General features: G+C 39.2%; 1 protein-coding gene across 2 annotated transcripts in view; it reads right to left on the bottom strand.

Annotated features, from left to right (window-relative positions):
* Positions 1-19,995, bottom strand: part of KCTD3 (potassium channel tetramerization domain containing 3) — a 58,653-nt gene that overhangs the window by 4,138 nt on the left and 34,520 nt on the right. For both annotated transcript variants that reach the window (XM_078382957.1, XM_078382958.1), the window contains 6 exons: positions 16,674-16,789; positions 7,652-7,739; positions 7,343-7,459; positions 5,818-5,988; positions 3,640-3,795; positions 2,826-2,922 (listed from right to left, as the gene is read on the bottom strand). In XM_078382957.1, the coding sequence (XP_078239083.1) occupies positions 2,826-2,922; positions 3,640-3,795; positions 5,818-5,988; positions 7,343-7,459; positions 7,652-7,739; positions 16,674-16,789 (745 nt within the window). The remainder of the gene's footprint in view (positions 1-2,825; positions 2,923-3,639; positions 3,796-5,817; positions 5,989-7,342; positions 7,460-7,651; positions 7,740-16,673; positions 16,790-19,995) is intronic.

Here is a 19,995-nt window from a genome sequence, read left to right as displayed (position 1 = left end):
TTTAAATTAGGAAACTTGATGTGATATTTGAGTTACTACTCGGGATCCTCAAAATGGAAACCTACCATTTAGTTTCAATTTTTTTTTCAAGAGGGCTCTTTAAGTAATTGTTTTTTTCCCCCACATAACAGTCCTTTTGTTCATGAAAGAGGGCACCTCTTAAGGGTCTCTCTCATTTTTTGTGTTTTTCATCAGTTATTCAGGTGAGGCAAGGAGAGTGTGGAGAAATCAGAGTGGGTTGGAGGACATGCTAAGGAGATGGTGAGAGGGAAAAGGAGAGGGAAGAGAAAGAACAGAGCTGCGTGACAGGGCCAAGGCGACACCTGGGAGTGACATGCTGTGAGGCAAAGAGACTGAAGGGAAAGCAAGGTAGGCAGTCTTTTTGTTTGAATTATCAGTCTAAGGCGATTTTACATGCATGAGTCAAACAGAAGTAATCAAGACAGAAAAAATCTGATAGGAATGTGATATTTTTGCAATGCTCCCTTTAGTTAAATAGAATGAATCAGATTTCAGTACCTATGTATTGGACATTACTTAAAGAATACAACATAAAAAAATAAGACCTCTCCAGTTTATTTTTTTTAGGTGTTAACCTAAAAGTCTCATGCACAGTTATTACAGAATGTGGCACAAATTCTGGATTCTGTAAGTCTTTTCTAAAAAAATATTTATGCAAGAAATGTTGCAGATTTTGGTATGCAAACTAAAAATCAGTAAAGGAAACCTGTGGAAATTACGGAAGGTACACAGAGTTCAGCCTGCCATATACAGCAACTGATGTTTATGTATACATCACACTATAGACTGTAGTCACCTTATATACCTGCCTATTCCAAGAAAATTTAAGCAATTTAATAAAGGTCAAAAGAGACAGAATCATTGCAGTGTCCTCTTTATGCTACTGCCGCTTCTGCAGCGCCATAGAATTTTCAACTTGGAACAAGGCCAATATTCTTTCCCTAACTGTTATAGGACACCTTCAGTGGTAGTTAGAAGTTTCTCTGTATTACTTGATCTACAAAGTTCTTCCCTTCAAACCCTTCAATGATACTTTACTAAATTAGGTCAAGGACTAGGGTGTTCAGGAACTGAGGTTCACTTATTCACCAAATTGTTGATTGTTCCACAGCAATTTAGGAAGAAATGCGTAAGAAAGGATGTGTAACATCTGAATGCACCCATTACAAATTGCTACCATGGGAACAGATTACTAACACAATTATTTCCAGGACAAAATGGATATACGTGAATGCAGGTTTAATTAACATGTAGAAGGGATAGGCTGATTAGACTATGCTTGCAGTAATCAAAGAGATGAAGGAGAACAGAAAGAGGTCAAAGTTGAATAGGCTTTGAGTTATTACGTTAAGGTTTGCCCTAGTACAAGACCAATTTTAATAAACATGTGGCAGTTTCTTCCTGTGCATGCACAGAACATTAAATCACAGTGATTTATAACATTCATTGGGATGATAATTTGGCCTCCAACCATATTACAGGCTTCTAATATTATTTGCTTAAAAACAAACAAGCTGTCAAAGGGATAATCTAAGTGCTTCGAAAACATACTCTTGATTAATTTTGCTAACAGTTCCTTATGATTGTATGTAATGAACTTTGATGCAAAGAAGATTGATTCTCTTAAAGAGTTTTATTCATTACAAGATTAAGCAGCAAGAAACGTGTTATAGATATAGTGTGCTGGTGAAATGCTATTAGGAGCCATGGCTGCACTAGCAGTTTCAATTTTAGAACAGTGCTATTTTCTTTAACTAGTATCCAGGGCTTTCCAAAACACTTTAGCTGCTGTTTCCACATCTTTGGATTTCATTTACTTTTAAATGGCCAGGCAACATATCATATTTTTAATGAAAGGTAGCAATACCCACTAGCATATGGGAGGAACAGAAGAGAGCTCTAAAATAAGGAATATAATTAAATGGCCATTTAAAAAAGTGAGAGTTAAGAGCAATCCAGACTGTAGGTAAACTATGGTTATAAAACACTGATTTTACTATTATGAGATAAGCCAAGACCTAAATTGATTCTTTGTCCTTCTTTATCCTTGTATCCAGATTCTCAAACACTTAAATGTTTAGTTCTCCGAAACAATTTTCAGAGATCAGTAAACATCTGTACAGATCAGACAGAATCACAATTCTGATTTTTTTTCCTTTTTAAAAAAAGGTTCTCATTAATTGGCAAGAAACAAATGGCTGAAAAATTGAAACAGAAAAAAATCTAGAAATGATATGCTGATACAAGAATAAACTAAAATAACCTAACTCAGGAAGCTAAAATTACATATATATGCAATAATAATGACATTCAGATTGATGTTAAGATTTTGAACTGAAGTGGGGACAGTATTATTCCATTATTCTGAATATGCTCTTCAAGACCACCATAGTGTTAGCCCTTTGATACAGAGTTAAATGTTTAAACACCAACCTAATTTAATATTATAGTCCAGGTAGTAGGCAAACTTCAGGTTGCTGAACTGATCCATACAAGTCACCAAATTATGGAACTGGAAGGACCAGAAGCCCACTTCAGGTTTCATTAAAACCCTGATGGTGCATGCATGCTTTGTACATGCACAAACACATCTTGTTTCAAAGGAGAACTGTTGCTCCTCGAGACATCTTTTTAATCAAAAGAGTGGTTTTTGCAGATGCTTTCTGAAGACTGCATAAATAGGTGGCGAATACAGTGAATCTAGTCAAAATGTTAACAGATTGAAGACATCACAAAAACTCCTAGGTAACTAAGCTGCATATCTGCATTAAGCTTGAAGTTTCCCCTTCAATTTTGTTACTTACCTTTTTCCAGTAGATGAAAGCCTTACAAAGAGTTTGTTAGTAATAGGGACAACTTTCTGTATAAACACCTGTTGATCATCACGCTCACCAAATGGCCCTGTAAATGGAAAGCAGAGTTCCTAAAACCTGTACAAAAGCTTTTAAATTGTACTATCACCGCCGCTGTATAGCTTGTTACAATCCATTTTCCTCAAACCCCAGACGTTTTTCACCATATTGTTGTCAGACATCCTCTTTGATTTCATTTTAGTTCCTTCCTCTAACATCACATTATCAATATAATTCTCTTACATTTTACTGACAAAAGAGCAAATAACAAATCTAATATTTACTAGTCGCTACTTCATAATAAAATTATAAGTGTGCTGCAGGCTACTTCATTAACAGCTTTTCCTCTGAATCAGCTGGACATGCAAAACCTTTATTTCCAGAGAGTTCAGATGTCATGAAAGAGACCATCAGTTCTTTTCGCCACTCCAGCTCACACATTTCCCATCTTTATGATCTTAGTATCAAATTTTATTTCAACTGTTTTAGAAAGTGGAGTGACTTCTCTCAAATGCACTGAATGGGACAAAGAACATGCTTACTGATTATGGGTATGAAAAATTATTCACATATACAGTATTAAGTAACTGAGAATAGAGTCCTTGGAAAAGTTCTATGCCACTTAACCTAAAGGAGGAACTTTTTTCCACTGTTCAATTGTGGATCTTTCTCCCTATCCCTTGCTCTTTGGAGCACTGCACACAAAAATGCCTAATAAAGGAACAGAGTTGCCAGACCACTATTGCACTTGAAATGCTTCAACTACCTATATCATTTCCAGAAGAGTAACTGCCGTGGCTCTCAGTCTCCTCCAAGGACAGTATTTTAAAGGATGCCAAGGGGGTGGATCCCGGCTGTGTTGAAATCATTCCTCTGAAACGAGTCACAGTCCATGTTCGAACATGATTGTTATCTGCACATACTAGAAAAAAAATACAACAGAATGCTTACACAGATACAGCCTTTATTATGTGGACTATTCATATCCTCAGTGTTTTCAAATATTGTAATAAATCTGTACTCCCATAACCTCTACAACAGTTTCCCTCTATGTAGCACACTTCATACATTTTGGATTATATGTAATTCAAATCCCACCCAATCAGTATGGCCAATGGCTAGGAATGATGGAAATTATCTAGATCCATTTCAATCGAGGTTCAGGCCGGGTTATGGGATGGAAACTGCCTTGGTCGCCCTGTTTGACGACCTTTGCCGGGAGACAGGGGCAATGCATCCCTATTGATTCTCCTGGACCTCTCAGCGGCTTTCGACACCATTGACCATGGTGTCTTTCTGGACAGATTGGCTAGGATGGGAATCGGAGGCACTGTTTTACAGTGGTTCCGCTCCTACCTGGCTGATCGAGTCCAGAAGGTGGTGCTGGAGGCAGTAGCTCTGATCCATGCGGTTGCGTCATGGGGTTCCTCAGGGCTCTATACTGTCCCCCATGCTGTTCAATATCTACATGAAACCGCTGGGGGAGGTCGTTAGGAGGTCAGGGCTGAGGAGTCAGCAATATGCTGACACTCAGCTCTACCTCTCATTCTCTACCAATCCAGGTGTGGCAGTCACCGTTCTGAACTCGTGCCTAGACCCGATAATGGACTGGATGACAGTCAATAAACTGAGGCTCAATCCAGACAAGTCTGAAGTGCTGCTGGTAGGTGCCCCGCCAGATAGGTTAAAGGGCCATTTCCCTGCCTTAGACGGGATTACATTCCCCCTAATGGACAGGGTCCGCAGCTTGGGGGTGCTCCTTGACCCCAGTCTGACCTTGGAAGCCCAGGTGGACTCGGTGTCCAGGGGTGCCTTCTTACAGCTGTGGAGAATATATCAACTTCGCCATTACCTGGATGAACGGAGCCTGGCAGCAATCACTCATGCACTGGTAACAACCAGACTGTACTGCAATGCAGTATATGTGGGGCAGCCTTTGAAGACAGTCCGACGACTGCAACTGGCACAGAACCGGGCTGCACGGCTGGTAAGTGGTGCCGCTGCACGGACTCGTATCACAGCGGTTCTGAAAAATTTGCACTGGCTGCCGGTTGCCCAATTTAAAGTGCTTACTTTGACATATAAAGCCCTAAACGGCTTAGGACCTGGTTACCTAAAGGACCACCTTCTTCCATATGAGCCTGCCCATCCTCCAAGATCAGGCCAGGAGGCCCTTCTGAAGGTGCCATCCCTGAAAGAGGTGAGGGGGATAGCATGTCGAAATAGGGCCTTCTCGGCTGTTGCCCCCCAACTTTGGAATGCCCTCCCTATAGAGATCCGCCTGGCTCCAACACTCTTGGCTTTTCGGGGCCAGGCAAAGACCTTTCTGTTTAGCCAGCATTTTAATTAAACAGTATTCCCTAGCTGGCCACATGAGCAGCAGGACTTATTAATTTTAATGTTTTAAGAATTATTTTAATATATGATATTTTATATTGTCTTTTAAAATGTTTTTAAGTTTTAATGTTGTACGCTGCCCAGAAGCCACTGGTAATGGTGCGGCTAAATATACTGTAAATAAAAAATAAAATAATAAATAAGATACCACGCTATGGAAGGGTGCTCTGCAGAACTGGTACAGAAAGGTGTTTACCTTTTTTATTTTTATTTTATTTATTTATTTATTTTTGCTAATCAGTACATTATTATCTAGTAAACTGGCATCATTCCTGTGTCTCATTTTCTCCCATATCCCCCCAAGGTACATAAAGTGCTAAATTCAAACCTCTTTTATTGTTTGGAAAGGGGAACAGCCTGTGGTCAATAATGCTATTATTTATTAGAATCTGATAAATAATACACATTTGCATTTTACTCAATCATACCACCACAGGACACTACTTTCTTATAAAGTCTGCTAGCTACACATGTTGCTCCCTTTTTAAGATTTAGAAATGTGAACACAGGAATACATGGCAAATAAGAAAATCCAGTCATAGATTACCTGACACAAGATGTTTCTCAGACAACATGATCTTTGTAACAGGACTTCGATGAACTGTGAACGTCTGAAAGAGTTGAGGACCTGACCCAACTGTTTCTGGGTGCTGCACAATTACACGCACAGCTCCAGAACTTGTGCCATATGCAATCTCAATCCAATTGCCACTTACACCTGAAGCAAAATTAAAACAACCAAAAAAGCTTTAGTACAATGTACCTGTTTCGTGTAGGCATACTGTACAATTGAACAGGGAGAGATTTAGCACAATTTGCATGGTGTAGAGGACGGGACCTGCCCAGGTCTTAAGAAGTGTACCTGATTTTTATATTACTACGGACCTGTTAATATTTACCTCTGATCTTTCAACTAGCACACAATGTTAGTTACTTCAATTTTGTTGTTGTTCCCAATGTCATTAAACTGGGCAAGCAACACTGGCAACCCATGGGCAGAAAACAAAACCTTAACAAATAGTGTGCAACTGTGCAGCAAATATGTTATTGCAGACAAGGCTTGGACATTCCAGTGATGTGTATCACAACATGCCACCTCAATTCCTCAGGCTACAGAATAGATTTATGTACCAACGAACCTAGATTTGCATCAAATGTAAATACAGCAAGGGAAAGAAAGCAATCCTTATTTTTTTTTGATGAACCATGATATACTTACTCTAAAACATGTCATATTTGCCCTTGTAAGTCCACTCCCCCCCAAAAAACAACAACAACCCAACAGCTTAAAAAGATCTATACACAGTATCTATACTTGACACCAAGAAAGATCCCACCGTTTTCATTACGTAACTTTTAAGAACTTGTACATGGCTAAACCTACGTATCATGAAGAAAAGTCATTTTTAATTTGAATTATCTCTAAGTTTGCCTGCTTTCTGTTCAATAAAGGAGGCAAAATATACTTCATTTGTGAATCAGTGCTAAAGATAACAAGGTGACAATTCTTAAGGCATTTTGCCATGAGAGTCACAGTAGTTAGGCACTCATTAAAGTGATCTGACCTTATTAAAAAGGTAAATGTTACCACTGAGTGGATTGGAGCACTTGGGTTCAGAGCCAGGGATCAGAAGTGCTGTGCCTTTTGAGAGAAAAACCAAAGCAGCTTGGACAAGCTGTATGGCCTCAGAGTGTCACCAGAAGGAGGAACTGGTAAAACCCTTCTCAGTATTTTACACCCTGAGAAGGATTGCCATTAAGTCATAATCAATTTGACAGCACATTATTATTACAAATAAATAAGCATAGTACTGTATGTCCATGTAGACACAGGAAGCACAAAAGCAATGCTTTCAAAGAAGCCACTGAATTACTTATTAATACCACTAAGTATAAACTTCACAATCAGCTTTAGTGTGTACAACAATCAGCTTGCAGGACAGATTTTAAATGACACACTAAAATGCTAGACCTCTAATGATGGCATGAAGACATCACAAAATTGCTCTCATGCAGTATAAATCAAATTCCCTAATAATTTTAAAAGATACTAAAAGATGGATAATACAAACTTGTTTTGGGTGTGAGGTAAACACTAAGTGCTGTTATGGCATCATTGGAAGGATCGTGGTAAAGTTCGGTCACCAGAAGATCATTATCCTTCATTCGTAATGGAAATTTTTGCATATCTGTAAAATCAAAAGTACCAGTCATTTTAGACAAGGAATGAATGAAGGTCATTAGGATGATGCTAGTAAATGTTCCGAGTACATTTGACTATTTTTACCAGGAATAGCAAAGAAAAAAAAACTCACATTAAATGAAAGAATGAAGAGTATGGAGATAATAGTAATTTGGGGTGGGGGTGCTGCAGGTCTTACCAATATAATATATGGAACCATTATTGCAGCCCAGCAGTAGGAATGATCCAGCAGTATCATAACTTGTGATAGGAACAACATCTTGAACCTGTGGTTTTAAAATAAAGGGAAATGCTGGATTCAAGATTGCTTTTTTCATTTCTCAAGCATTTCAATTTCAATACAGTTAATTAAATATGTGACCTATATAGTAAGACAATGTACTCTAATTTTTCCATCAAGTGAAGTTAATTTTATCAGAATTTTTAAAAATCAACTTAAAATACTCTGGTTGGTATCCTATTTACAGCATAAATGTAACTATGGAAGCATTTCCCCATTCCAGCAGACCCTGTATTGTACATGCAACCAGCACCATAACCTATCCCACAAGCAGTGTGAGATACCGCATGCAAAGTGTATGCGACTGAAGCTGGGGAGGGATATTGATACAACATGTGATACAATAAGTGTCTTCAGTTAAAATGAAACATGTGTTTTACAATGCGGTCTTCTCAAAACCTCTCCAAATTTGTGGGGAAAAATTCCACATCAAGACAGCTTTTTCTATGTCAGGATGTTTTCTATGTCAGCAGTAGTTTCACAAGGCCACTGCAGTTTTAAAAAATGCAGATTAAAAAACTAACATTTGACAATTCTTTCACTTCTAGAATATTTGCCTTTATAATTCAAAGTGAATTACCAAAACAATAAGAGCTATTTACTCACATACATTGTAATATTAGACCCACAATAATAGTGTAAGTGTCCCCTTGTCCGGACTGTATTTCCACTAACAAGACACCTGCCATCCTAAACATGTTTCACTAGAAACTAATCCAAGAAGTACAATGACCAGCAAGTTAGTATTAGTTCCACCTACTTTCCTCTCCTCAACCAAGCTAAATTCCTCTAGAAATAGCAACATTCAAACAAATGTCAAACCTCCCATCTTCCGTTGTTTCCAAGTGCCACCTATTTCTTGGCAGGAGCTTATACGCTCTCCACTGGATGGTTTCCAATGAAGTAGACATATTAGTCTGTTTCAAGGGAAGGCAAGGGGTGGGTGGGAGACAAAGAACAAAACATTGTGGCACCTGAAAGGCTTAACAGGTTTCATTACATGTGAGCTTTTGTCAAACTACATCCACTTCCCTCAGCCATTTATGAAAAAGCTGATTTTGATGCACAAAAGGCCACACTGAAACAAATCTGTTAAGTCACTAGGGTACTGTGATATTTTGTCCTTTGATTCACTTCACTCCCCTCCCTTTTTTCCTTCTTTTCAATTTTGTAAAGTCTGCCACAGCTCATGCACACTGCCCTCCTCCCAGTTCTACCTAATCAAATGCTGTCCCTACTAATCACACAAAAAAACTTCCCTGAGGGTCCCTAAACTCACAAAAGACACTTTTAAGGGACCACATTGGGGAGAAGAAAAAAAAAAGGAATTCCCTTTGATGAGCCTGTCTGTGCAAGTGCTGCTTTGGATTAACTCATGCTTTGAAAATTGTTTGACAACATTTATTTATTTATTTATTTATTTATTTATTTATTTATTTATTTATTTATTTATAAAACCAATTTATTTATAAAAACAATTTAAAATATACACAGTTTTACATAGATAAAAACAAAGCGATATAAAATATAAATCGTAGATTTACAATTTTAACAATTAATTTAAAGCAAACAGTCCCAAGATGGCATGAATCCAAAGAAAAGAAATAAGAACTAAGAGTCACTCAATTGACTGAAGGGAAGGCCTGCTTGAATAGCCAAGTTTTCAACTGGCTTTTGAAAACGCCCATAATTACATCGCTACTTGTCTGAGCATCACTTCCTAAGATCTACTACCCAGGCTACCCAATCATTTCAGGCTGTATTGTTGCAGGTGGTCACCCTGATGGAGGCTCAGAAAACACCCAACAGGAACCGGGCCTTCTCAGTGGTAGCCTTGATTGTATGGAACTTGCTTCCTGTTAATGTGTGCCAAGCTCCCTCCCTTCTGTCCCTTCCGAAACCAGGTGAAAACAGTGCTATTCAAACCGGCATTCAACTCTTCCCACATGAGAGACGTTCTGACCCATTTGTTAATGTCTGATCATCTGCTATCACCATCTGTGTTGTGCTTCATTTTTTTAAAGCTTATGATGTCTGTTTTGCTATCTTTATCTGTTAATTTGGGCTGAATGTTGTGTTATATGTTCTTTGGCAAGCCGCTCAGAGTAGTGGCTTTCCACTAGAAGAGCAGGATATAAGAATAATAAATAAATAATCTTCTACTGCCAAGTTGATTCATACTTATGATAACCCTTATCAAGGTCTTCTATATACAAAGTAATCAGAAGCATCTTATCTATCCCTCCTTCTGGGGGATGATCTGAGATTGTGTAGTTTGTCCAAAATCCCACAGGATGATTCTTCTTCTACAAGCTATAGTGAGGAATGGCCCTGCAGCCAGGTGTTCCATCTTACAGGCTAATAAATACATATAAGCAATGGTTCTTGTGGGTTTTTCGGGCTCTTTGGCCGTGTTCTGAAGGTTGTTCTTCCTAATGTTTTGCCAATCTCTGTGGCCAGCATCTTCAGAGGACAGCACTCTGTGCTCTGGTCAAATAAGCAATCTTTGCACTAAAATCACCATCATGTTTGGCCTGACTAGCTTCATCTTCCCTTTTCCACTGTCTGCTCTGAAGTCTTGCCTACAACTTTGGAGAAAGTTTCAAGAGTTCAGGTGGTAGTTGCAGACTTGCAAGAATGCCCATTTTGATTTCACAAATAGAAGATGTTCTGCTACTGAAACAACTCTTTCTGGTTCCCAGCATGTACAATCTTGCCTTTATAGTATAGCTTCAGTAAAAGTACTGGTCAGTGTCTTTTACTGAAGTTTATTCATTTCATTCTGCATCTTCAGTTGACTTCACTACATCTTCTGTCCTTTAAAATACCTGATATGAACAGCTGAATGTATTCAGTTTTTACCACCAGAAAAAGGTACGCACAACAGGATGAAAGAAAGATTCCAAGATTCAGTATCAGAGAACACTGCACTACAAAACAAATGTGCATACCATCTTATTTAATATTGTCCCTCTGTTAACCTTGGCTTGTGAAAGAGGCTTTGTTTTTTGAACATGAATGAAAGTCAGCTAGATGTCACACTTTACAGTACTGTTTCAACTGAACAACAAATTTACTATAAGAACATGGTGAAATCCAAGTATAAAATGACCCTTTATGAGGAAAAACATTTGCAAGAACCATTTTACAATTTTATAGCTGGCAAATTATTCTTCATAGTTTCTGCAAACACCATAAAGTACTGCAAGTTTTTGGTTCTTCGCCCAATAAGGTCACAGAAACACAAGAGATACTTACAAGCAAAGCAGTTGCCACACGTTTACCATTTCACTGCACAATAAACATGGATAATGGTAACAATGCCAAAAAAAGTTGACAAAAATTGATTCTGTATATATCCAAAGCTTAGAATGTTAGGTTAAATATTAATTAGTTAAATGTTAAAATTTGGAAAAGTAACTCATTGCTATTAATACTGGAATCTGAACATATTTTGCCTTGTTATATTAATGTTATTAACATGTTAATTAAAACATTAGCAAGTGTGCTCTTCCCATTGGGCAGAGACTAATCCATTCTTCTTCAAAAGGAGTTTATAACTCATATAAGAGTCTACAACTAAGAGAAGCCCCAAGGCTGGGAAACTGTATTAACAGCCAACTGATCCTTGTGAGTTGCACTATAAGAAGCTTTGACTGAAACAATAGGGCTGCTGACACGCTCACTTAAAGCCTGACTTCACCATATTAGGCTGCTACAGTACTGCAATTTACAGTAACAAATTCTGAGCACCAAATCAGATCAGCATAATTGTCCAATAACTGCACCTAATATATCACAACTGTGCAACAAATGGGACAAAAAAATGGCTTCTGTCCCCGTGGGACAGTTTGCAAAACTATGGGTTTTTGGAGAGAAAAAACACAGCCCTGTAGTCTCTGTGCAAGATGAAGCCAGGTTGATCTGCATGAACACTCCCTTCAACACTGAACAAGAAGACAAGCTTAGGCCATCTCTTGAGGTGACTAGGCTGCTTGACCAAAATAAAAACAAATCAGATAATGAATTAAATGATCAATGAAAATGCCCTCAATATTTCTTGCACATTGTTATGCCCTCCAATGAGTCCAAGCTATCACTCATTGAACTATCAAATCTATGGAGGTAAACGAAGACTCTTCCATCTCTTTTATTACAATTCCATTATCCCCCTATTTCCAAAATGTAGGAGGAAGTATTCAAATTGTCTGGTAGCCATGCCTACATGGGCCAAGCCAACAACCCACCTCTTTTGCCAGACATGTCTGCTCTGGAGAGAAAAATGAGTGGGAAGTGGAAAACCTGTGAGTAGCAACACCCAATGGCTCCCTCTGCTTACCCTTTCCTCAAAAAGAGGGCGGCAATTTGGAATGTTTTGATACTACTGCTTTAAGGCTGCTAGAGGAACAAACAAGCAGCAGCTCCCAGCAGTGTTCATCAGAACAAGCACTTGTGTTATATTCAGGACACCCTCTTCATCCCAGTGACTGGACAGAGTAGGCTGAATGACTGTACCTAGCACATATATGAATACCACTAAACTGAATAAAACTCCATTATCCTCTTTTCTCTTTAACTGTTGTTCCTTTCTATACATCCATCTGCTTTACAGGAGCCTTGTGACACAGTGGTTGAACTGCTGTACTGCAGCCAAAACTCTGCTCACTACCCAGGTTAAATCCCAGGTAGCTGGCTCAAGGTTCACTCAGCCTCCCATCCTTCTGAGGTTGGTAAATTGAATACCCAGCTTGCTGGAGTGGGGAAGATGTGAAGCCTATATAATTAAATTGTAAACCACCCAGAGAATGCTGTAAGTGCTATGGGGCGGTATATAAGCCACAAGCAGCATGCTTTTGCTTTAGGTTTCTGTCCTTGTTCTAGTCTGTGGAGTCCTCAACATACCTTTCTCACCGTGGGAAGAACTGAAGAGAGGGAATGGCAGATGCCTCTTGCCGCTCTTGAGCTATACGAGTAGGTTTACCTTCCTCAGAGAAGTGTGAAGCAGAAGCACTATGTGAGAACACAAGAGGCCTATATGCATTGGAAGGACAGCAGGAACCTGCTGACTAGAGAGGAATGATGGATGTCAAAGAACTGTAATAGAGATAGGATACTGAATATCACCACCACAGGGAGTTGGGTCCTTTTGACCCTCCATTAAAATCAGCCAGTCCACTTATGCTTGCAACATGGCGTGGGGGCTATTGTCATCTGCATTGAGCCAATCACAGAGGCAGCCCAGGACGAATCTCCTCGCTAAGCTGCTGAGTGGTCAGCAGTGCAGGGAGGTAGGGAAGCGCCGGTCAAGCTGTTTCTGCGATTGGCACAATGCAGACAACAATGGTCACATGTGCCAAGAGCGATAAATGGACCAGCTAGTTCAGGGGGGAGGGTAGAAAGGGCCCCACTACCTGTGGTGGTGACATTCATATTCATCTTCCTCAAGAGACAAATACAAATATCCCATCTCTAAACTGGAAAATAGGAGATCATAGTTTTGATTGCCTTTTTGAAACACATTTCTGATTGTTCATGCCTGGGATCAGCAGGGCAGGAGTGTGGATAGAAAATGCCCATTAATCGGGAGGCCATATAATCTGTGCCTTATCTATGTGAGAATCTCCACAGTTGGAACCCTCTCCTTGGTACAAGGGTAATTAGCAAATAATGGTTTCAGCTGAGGAGGGGGAAGAGATGATACTCTTAAGAAGTTAGTCTCTTCTTTGAGGGATAGAGATGAACACGAACCTGAGTTCAGAGGTTCGTCGCAGTTCTTAGCGTGGCACCACAGGTGCTGTGCGTTCCCTTCCGCCACTGGATCCACCACTCACCTGTTTCAGTCATTTTTGAAAATGGAAACTTTACTCTTTTGACTTTTCTCATCACCTTTAATATAACATTTTACAGCTGTTCAGTTATTTTGGGAATATTTTGTTGGTACTAAAGACAGGCCTTCCCTCAATCATCTATTGGTACCTGTGTATTTTGTGGATACTGTAATTTGGTATTCCTACCTTGCAGGTTTGGTGTAAGAGTCAAAAGTGCTTAACATTGGGGATTTTTGTTGGATGCCTAGAACACCGAGTAGTCAGAGTGACTGGTCATTTAGGGAAGAGTACTGGGCAGGAAGATTTTTATCAGCCATCAGCACCCTTGGCCCTCCTGAAACTTACGAACAGCAGGAAAGTCCAGAGAGTGTAGTTAAGTGGTTAGTGTGGGCCTCTCTTAAACAGCATAATCTTGACAATGGAGTGAGCGAATTGAAGAATTAAGGGAAAGTGGGCTAGTGAGAGGTATTATCTGGAAAGGGTTCTGCAGTCCCAATTCAGAGGCCTTGTAGTCAGTGCTTAATGATGTCCTGGAGGTTCCCCACTCACAGGGAAAATGGAATATGTATTTTTCTTTCTCTGGAGTTCATCTTTAAGCTATTTTAAGGGTTTCACCTACAAAATTAACAGTTGCATAAAGGAAGAAATCAGGGCTACATGGAATATGGAGCTCCCATCATCCAGTGTATGGGTAACTCTGCACAAACAAGAATCAGATTTACAAAAAGTCTTATATTAACCAGCAGGTTCCCATTAACAAACTCCTCCAACATGTGGACAATAAGAGCCATACACTATCCCTCTGTATCATTGTTCTTCACATACAGGGAAACATCTGTGTCAGAAATTATGACCCAATCAAGATTACAGTCACATGTTTTATGAAAGCAAACCTCATTCTTTGCCACAAAGCATATGACATAATTAGAGAGACCAAACATGCTCAAACCCAAAACCCAAACATTTTATAAAAGTGTCATGATTTTTGGTCGGCTCTCTAAATGTCCAGAATATACACAAGCTGTTTCAGTGTTACTAAATTTCACTGAGTTTCAATCCGTTGCCTGTCCCAGTACAGCTATACTCCATACTGTCATCAGAATCTTCCCCGAAGCATGAACACTCAAGTAAGCTACCTCAGCTAGTCTGCCAAGTCTTACAGAGAGAATGCCAGAAACTATCAGACTCTGAGAACGAGTATTGAGTGGGAATTGTATAAACTGTACAAGGAACTCGCTTTGTGGCAGAACAAGTCATAGTGTTTATAGGTGCCTTTCAAATAGGATGCAAACTTTCAGCCTTTGTGACAGGTCACAAGGTTTAGGGTGGGACTCTCAAGAAGTAAAGCAGGCAGCTATTACAACCTGGCTTACATTGCTTGCCCATCTGCCCATATAACAAGTTAGTCGTCCTCATGCAACTCTCCCATTCTGCAACTTAAGCACAGTTTTGCCTCCAACGAAAAGTTAAGTCTCCCATCACATAAATGAGTAGAAGGCACATACTGAAGGGCAAGTGAAAGAGCTAGCCTATCATGTGCTCCATGGGTTGCTTGTTTTACTCATTGACAAACAGCACCAGTGAGACTGGTACAGAAAAGCACTTTTGCTGAGTGTAAGTAAACATTTGGCTTCACCCATATCCAACAAGCTTTTCTGTTCACAAGAGGTACATTCTGTGTTTCCTTACTAGAAAGTATAACTTAAAAGTCTTGAAGAGTCACATAACTTCACTCAGCTTTTTGGGAAAGAAAGAATATGATAGTATGTTAGGGAATGTTGAACAAGACAGAAAAAGCAGTCCCAGCTGAACAAATCCTAAAAACAGGACTAAAACCTCAGACAGGCCACGTCTGAAGAGTTTAGGAGGCAAGTGACAGTGCTTTTAAACAGGTTTGGCTATTTTTATTAGATTTAAATATACTAGGACAGCTTTCAATCCCCTGCAGAATTACTGCATTATACTACTTGGCTTTTTGCATTCTCATAGTGTTATTCACTGGCATGACTGTCACTTACGGGTAAAATCAGGATTTATTCAACCAGTGCTGGGGCAGCCACAGAGACAGCCTTAGGTCACTTCTGCCTCTTGAGATTTGCAAGGCAGCCTCTTGGATTTCATTACACAGGGTCTTTTGCACTGTACTATAGAGACATTCATCTGGCTGTGTTACAAGGTTTGTTTCGTGCATGAATGCCCAGCTCTTCCCTCAGTCTTATCTAGAATCCAAGAATCTCTATATCCATTGTCGAAATGAATAATATATAAAAATCACAGGGCACTTGATAATAGAAATAAAGAACATGTACATTTGGAGCAGTGTGTGTGACACCATCCATTGAAAAGCTCTGACTAGATGACACTTTAAAAAAAATTCTATGAAGTTAACATACACAAAAAGTTATTTTGTCTTAAGTGTTAGTTTTAAGTAAATAAATTTTGTCACTTTTAAGTAAATACAGACATGTTTATTCCTTTTAGCAAACTGATGCACTTTAATATAAAGAGGATTCATCAAGACATAAACCTTTAAGTCAAAAATAAAAAAAAATAAAAACTTTGTGTCACACAAAGAGGATGGCATCATCAGCTCCAGCTGTGCCATGGCTGTTCTGGGGCAATAAAAAAAACTTCCTAGAGTTCCCACCCACCCAGCCACTAATTTTGGGGGATCTCTAGGGAACTTTCTTTATCTTTGGGCATCCTTTAGAAGCTGCAGAATAGGAGGGGAAACAATTTGAATTGGATACTGCCATTGCTGGACCAGTACTGGTAGCAGCAATTTTGTGGCTTTAAACCATTCTGCCTCACATTCCAGAGTCCCAAAAGCCTGCATCTGGACCAAAGGGATCCCTAAGGATACCCAAAATCTGGAGGGACTCAAAACTTTTTATTTAACTGAAGTGGCCATGGCACAGCTGTGGCTGGTGATGTCATCCTAATTGTGCAGCCTAAAGTTGCACAACAGAACTTCGGCCAATGTTTTAAACATGAAAACTTATACAAAAATTACCGAAAAAGGTATAATCAGAAGAATGATGTCCTCCTCATAAAACATATAACTGTCTAGCACTTCTGTGTATCTAACATACCTGCCAATGTTGAGTCACAGCATTCCATACTCCCACTTTTCCTGTGTGACTAGTAGCCACCAGCTGGTTACCAATAAAGAAGAGAGCATCGACAGGGACTCCAAGGCTAAATATACCTAAAACAAAACACATACATGCACCGAAGATCTCTATTAGCATTTGCTTTTGTAATACCATCATCAAATACACAACCACTGCTTTGAGAAAAGAACTGCCCATGTGAGCATTTCACTTCCAATGCTATTTTCAAAAAGTGTCATAAAGGAAGACGTAACCTCTTCTAAAGTCCTAAATATCTGAATTTTTAAATATCCTATCCAACTGAATACGGGACATCGGTGGCGCTGCGGGTTAAACTGCAGAAGCCTCTGTGCTGCAAGGTCAGAAGACCAGCTGTCGTAAGATCGAATCCACACAATGAAGTGAGTTCCCATCGCTTGTCCCAGCTCCTGCCAACCTAGCAGTTCAAAGGCATGTAAATACGAGTAGATAAATAGGTACCACCTCGGTGGGAAGGTAATGGCATTCCGTGTCTTGTCACGCTGGCCATGTGACCACAGAAACTGTCTTCAGACAAACGCTGGCTCTATGGCTTGGAAACGGGGATGAGCAGTGCACCCTAGAGTCGGACATGACTGGACTAAATGTCAAGGGGAACCTTTACCTTTTCCTATCCAACTGAAGACTCAGTAAAAATAGCTTTCAGCAGTACTATCCAAGTCTACATAAAGTCATCAGGACACAGCAAACTATTCCAGTCTGAGTTAAGAATAGAAGTAGAAGTCTACTCTACTGTATAACTATCCTTGCCATACCAGAATTCAAAATCACTATGATTTTATTCCAGACTACTATAATCTGTGTCAAAACAATGTAACTATTATCACTAGTTTTGTACATTAAAGAACTAAGATTAAAAATGTAATGTTGAAGAACATAACATATATTTCCTCCTTTTTATGTGTCTACAAATTGCCTCTGGTGTTCATTGTCCAACTTATAGCACTTAAACATTTAAGTTTAAGCATGTTGTCAAAATAAGAATTCATTTCTACTTTCAATGTTAGAAGAAGAGGTCTTAAACCAGTTCTTCCAAAACGGATACATTAGTTTTATTTTGAACAGTTAATTTTGCATGACTGAAATAGAATATACAACTGTCACCAATTATCAAAGGCAATAGATAACTCATCAATAGACTCTCATCTGATTTGTGGCACAAACTATCAAGTCAATTAGTTAATTATTAATATTTAACTTGAACACAAATGCTTGAAAGAAAGTTGCACACATTAAGAGCAAAGAGGCTTTTCTTTTAGGTTTATTTTCTGTGTGTGAATTGATAGACTATTTCCCAAGCAAATCCATCAGATCAGAATGAATAAACTTTTATACATAAACACAGAAGGAAGGAAGGAAGAGTGAAGATGTTAAGCACACTCTCAAATAAAGTGCTCTCACAGTATGATTTTATTGTAATTTTCCTATGAATGTACTTCACAATCTAATTATACATTTACATGAATAATTCTATCAAAAGTGTGACATAAACCTTTTGAAGATAAATTAAAATCTCCACATTTTATGGGGAAAACGTATGGCAGCAAGAACCAACATGTTATTTAAAGTGGAGGCCAGAAGCTGCAATGTTTTCCAATACTTGCCAAGAAGCCTGGTGCATAAAGTGACTTAATTACAATGCCAAATAATTTTTCAGGGCATATGATGATCTCTGATGCCGACTATATTTAACAGCAGGGCGCATAAAAGCAGGCAATAATAAAAAAGGAGAGAAACAACTAGAATTGATTACTCTGGAGAAGGATGAGGTTCAGGGAAATCAAGGAAGACAGCATGAATAGTCTGAAGGAATTTAAAGTGTCAGTCCTGCTTAAGCTCAACAATTCTGACCACCATCCACAGGGAAGAGAATGGTATAAGTAATGACAGGTTCTTGTCTTAAGGGGCCCTCTCAGTAAAATATTGCTTATAGCAGCAATCCAGTAGTGGTATCTTATGTAAGTAATATTGAAGGCAAAACAGCCTCTGGGACAGCTCTATCATGGAGATGCCAGCCCTTGCAATTTTCCATGGATGGTGTTGTCAGCTTCTGAAGAGTGTTTGTAACAACAAATTGTTTCTTTTACAGGACATGAACAAAACACTATTTCTCTATCCCAAGGCAGGGCTGCTGACATTAGATTTTGCATGAGAAATGGGCTTGCGAAGTTGTCTAAAAAGAGCAGACTCTTGCTTGTTCCATGAGTAAAACTAACTGAAAAATAGGTCAGGATGCATGGTTTTCAACATAATTCATATTTTAAAATGAGTTGCATAACACACCTGTAGTAATGATCTACTTGGATAGACTGGTTATGTAACCTCATTAACCCCAGCCTCAGTCCCTACCTATGGATGCACAGAGGTTGTCTGTCCTCTTCTCTGACTGGATAATGCTTCATTCGTCATCTACCATATTTGTACAGCCTCCAACTTATGAAAATCAACTCCATCAATGTAGGAATTCTTCATAATCTCAGATGTAAAAAACACCTGAATTGTATGTCTCATGTTAAAAACAATTAGATCTGCAATATGACCCACATAAGCAACATGTGAGGGTGTGACTCATGACAATAGGCAAGAAAATAAGGAAGAACAAATTATGTTCTTATCTTGTGCACAACAGTACACTGTGTGCAAATGTATTCTCTCTCTGGCAGTTTCATAGAGGGGTATTTATCACACCCTTGCACACACAGAGGCTCCATTGCTTTGAATGGGGTGATCTCTGGCCCACAAAATTGTAAATCAGAGATCACATTAATAGAGAAATGAAGCATGTCAAAGAGGACAGAAAGCCTCTGCTTATGGACTCTGCTCATTATTTATTTAGTTAGTTAGTTAGTTTATATGCCGCCCACACTACCCAAAGGTCTCTGGGCGGCTTACAGCATTTAAAATACAATAAAGATATGTACAATTAAAATAAAATTAAAATTGCCATCAGACCTACAGCTAATATTATTTCAGTTAAAAGCCTTCTGGAACAGGAAGGTTTTGACCTGGCGCCGAAATGTCATCAGTATCGGCGCCAGACGAATCTCAGTCGGGAGGGCATTCCATAGTCTGGGGGCAGCTGCCGAAAAGGCCTTTTGTCTGCAAGCTGTCCCTGTTACCTCCTTGAGGGACGGCTCTTTCAAAAGGGCCCCCTGGCTAGATCTTAACTGCCGGGTAGGCTCATATGGAAGGAGGCGGTCCTTCGGGTATCCAGGGCCCAAGCCATTTAGGGCTTTATATGTCAAAACAAGCACTTTGAATT

Source organism: Pogona vitticeps, chromosome 1 (genome assembly GCF_051106095.1).
Source record: "Pogona vitticeps strain Pit_001003342236 chromosome 1, PviZW2.1, whole genome shotgun sequence".
NCBI classification, from domain to species: Eukaryota; Metazoa; Chordata; class Lepidosauria; order Squamata; family Agamidae; genus Pogona; species Pogona vitticeps.
This window is presented reverse-complemented; position numbering and strand designations above follow the sequence as displayed.